Source organism: Penaeus chinensis, chromosome 16 (genome assembly GCF_019202785.1).
Source record: "Penaeus chinensis breed Huanghai No. 1 chromosome 16, ASM1920278v2, whole genome shotgun sequence".
Taxonomy (NCBI): Eukaryota; Metazoa; Arthropoda; class Malacostraca; order Decapoda; family Penaeidae; genus Penaeus; species Penaeus chinensis.
In genome coordinates, this window is record NC_061834.1 from 34,092,392 (window position 1) to 34,094,891 (window position 2,500).

General features: G+C 32.7%; 1 protein-coding gene across 1 annotated transcript in view; it reads left to right on the forward strand.

Moving 5' to 3' along the window:
- Positions 1-610: 610 nt before the first annotated feature.
- LOC125033548 (thioredoxin-related transmembrane protein 2 homolog) overlaps positions 611-2,500 on the forward strand; it is an 8,639-nt gene continuing 6,749 nt past the window's right edge. The window contains exon 1 of the mRNA XM_047625136.1: positions 611-890. Within this exon, the coding sequence (XP_047481092.1) occupies positions 744-890 (147 nt within the window). The 5' untranslated portion in view covers positions 611-743. The remainder of the gene's footprint in view (positions 891-2,500) is intronic.

Sequence of the window (2,500 nt, forward strand, 5' to 3'; positions counted from 1 at the left end):
TCCTCCTGCTACATCTAGAAAAATGCAATATTGCCATTTCTCATTAGGATCCTCTACTGTTTGTGTCCTAAATTTCTGTGAAGATAAAATTGGGCAATTCACTACCAAGAAATCTTAAGGAGAGGGGGGGACTTTCATAATAATTCATATTATTTCTTTCTACAATAATATTAGTATAGTGAGAATGAGAATTGAATCTATATATAAAAAACAGAAAAATTAACAAGACTGAATAATTAAATAATAGTGAAAGTTGACCGAGACTAGTTAAAAAGAAAGGAAAGCATACATAATGGTAGTAATAATGATAATGATAATAATAATGATGATGAAAATAATAATAATAATAATAATAATAATAATAATAATAATAACAATAATAATAATAATAATAATAATAAAGATAATTGCAGTTATAACGGCAATAATAGATTCAATAAAAGCGGCCAAAAAATGACCGAAAGTAATTTTAAAAAAGAAAGAAACCCATATTCCCCATCATTATTACCAAAATAATCAACATGCCCCATTAATAATAAGAAGAAAAGACCTAATAATACTAATAACAATAAAGAAAACAGTGAAAGTTGACCGACATAAAGAAACAAAAAATTGCGTCAGTCGTCTGTCGTCTGTAGCGAAGAGCAGACATAGTAGACAGACCGATAAAGAAAGGAGGCAGTGACAAGAAGTGTGACCCTTTTTGGACTCGTCTAAGACCTAGAGAATCTTAAATCATCACCATGGCTGTCTTTGAGGATATAAAACAGCTGGCTCACCCATATCACATGTTAAATTTGATGATGAGTATGAGCTTCTTGACGGCTAAATTTACGCCGGTTTTGTGTGAAATTCTCTTTCCTGAAGGGGATTGTGGGGAGCTCACTATGGTAAGGCTGTTATTTTTTAGTCTTTTTCTCGTTGTATTGTTTGTTTTTTGTTCTCTCTTTTTTATTCAGGTGTTTTGTTTGTGTTAGTTAGCAAAGGTGTGGAGACTTTTGTAGGCCTATGCAAAGTTAGTAGGTTTTTTTTTTCTTTTCTTTTTTTTTCATTCTTTGTCTTATTCTGCTCAATGTTTTATCATTATTTTATTTTATTTTGGATTTCTGGTTCAGGTTCTAAAGAGCTCATTCATGTAATATGTATATATTTTTCATTTTGTATTCATTTAATTATGTTATTTACTGTTCATTGTTATTTTTGTACTCACTTATTGGATTTTTCGTTCCTGGAGAATCCCTCGCATATAAAGCAGGAAACTTTGCCGTCCTTGCAATAGTTTGCCATTCGATTTCTATAATTCTAAAGATTTTATGGTAATTTTTTGTTTCAGGCAGCCATTCAACTTTGCAATTATTATTTCTTGTTTCTGTTATTCATGTTGTGGATGTGTAAATTTAATGTTGTTTCCATCGCAAATGATATAAGTGAAAGTATTGATAATTGTTTATGAAGTGACTGAGACTAAGTCCCTATTACTCCGGCATTTTCGGAAATCCATTCATATTGCTGTATGAACCAAAACCCTTCCTAACACATGGTCTTCGCTGCCAGACTCCTACACAGTCATTGTATTTCCCTATCAGGACTCCACCCCTGGAATCCTACCCAATTGCCGTGGACTACCTCTCCGGGAGGCTTTTGTCGTCATGTATTTTCTTCCTTTTCTGACACTATAATCGTATTAACACAGATTGTGCCATGCATCAGAGAGTGCAGTTACTTGATTTTCCTTGGATTTTCCATATCTTCATGCAGTCTTTATATAAATAAATACCAAAGCATTAGATGTTGCCCAACTTATTTATCATAGATGATTCTTTTCTTTTCTTTTCTTTTCTTTTCTTTGATTCTGACCATTATTAGTAAAAGTTTACCTTGAGTCATAGATCAATGGGAAACTGAAATTATGCCAGTTTATGTCCACTACCCACTGGTTTTCCTAGTGGTATATTCTATCATAGTTAAAATCACTTTTTTGAGATTTCTCGCAAAACATCAATATCACAAAGATGTTTATACTTACATTTTCAGTCATGCATGTAATACAGGATAAACACTACATTAAACTACTCAGTTGTGGAATAGGTATGTATTTACTTAATAACCATACTAAGGTGACGAAACTCTAAGAACACTGTCATAAAGAGAGAGAGAGCGAGAGAGAGAAAAGAAAAAAAAAAGGCAATCCTATATAGACCAAATAATCTGTTTAAGCAACAGAAATGAATTAGATAGTCATGACAGATGCTGTGTAAAGATTAGGTCCAAGACAATCAGGTGGGAGTCTACTAATGCAGGAAAGTTTTTGGTTCATACGACAATGTTTATTGATTCCCAGAAGTTTCACCAAGGTTGTTGGCTAGTGCAATAGGGGTGAGATCACTACGTAAACAATTATCGCAGAATTCCAAGACATTTTTCATGTGTGAGACAGTTGTATATTGAAAATTGAAGCTATTCAGTTTATGTTATAGACTGATATTGGCCTATGGACAAG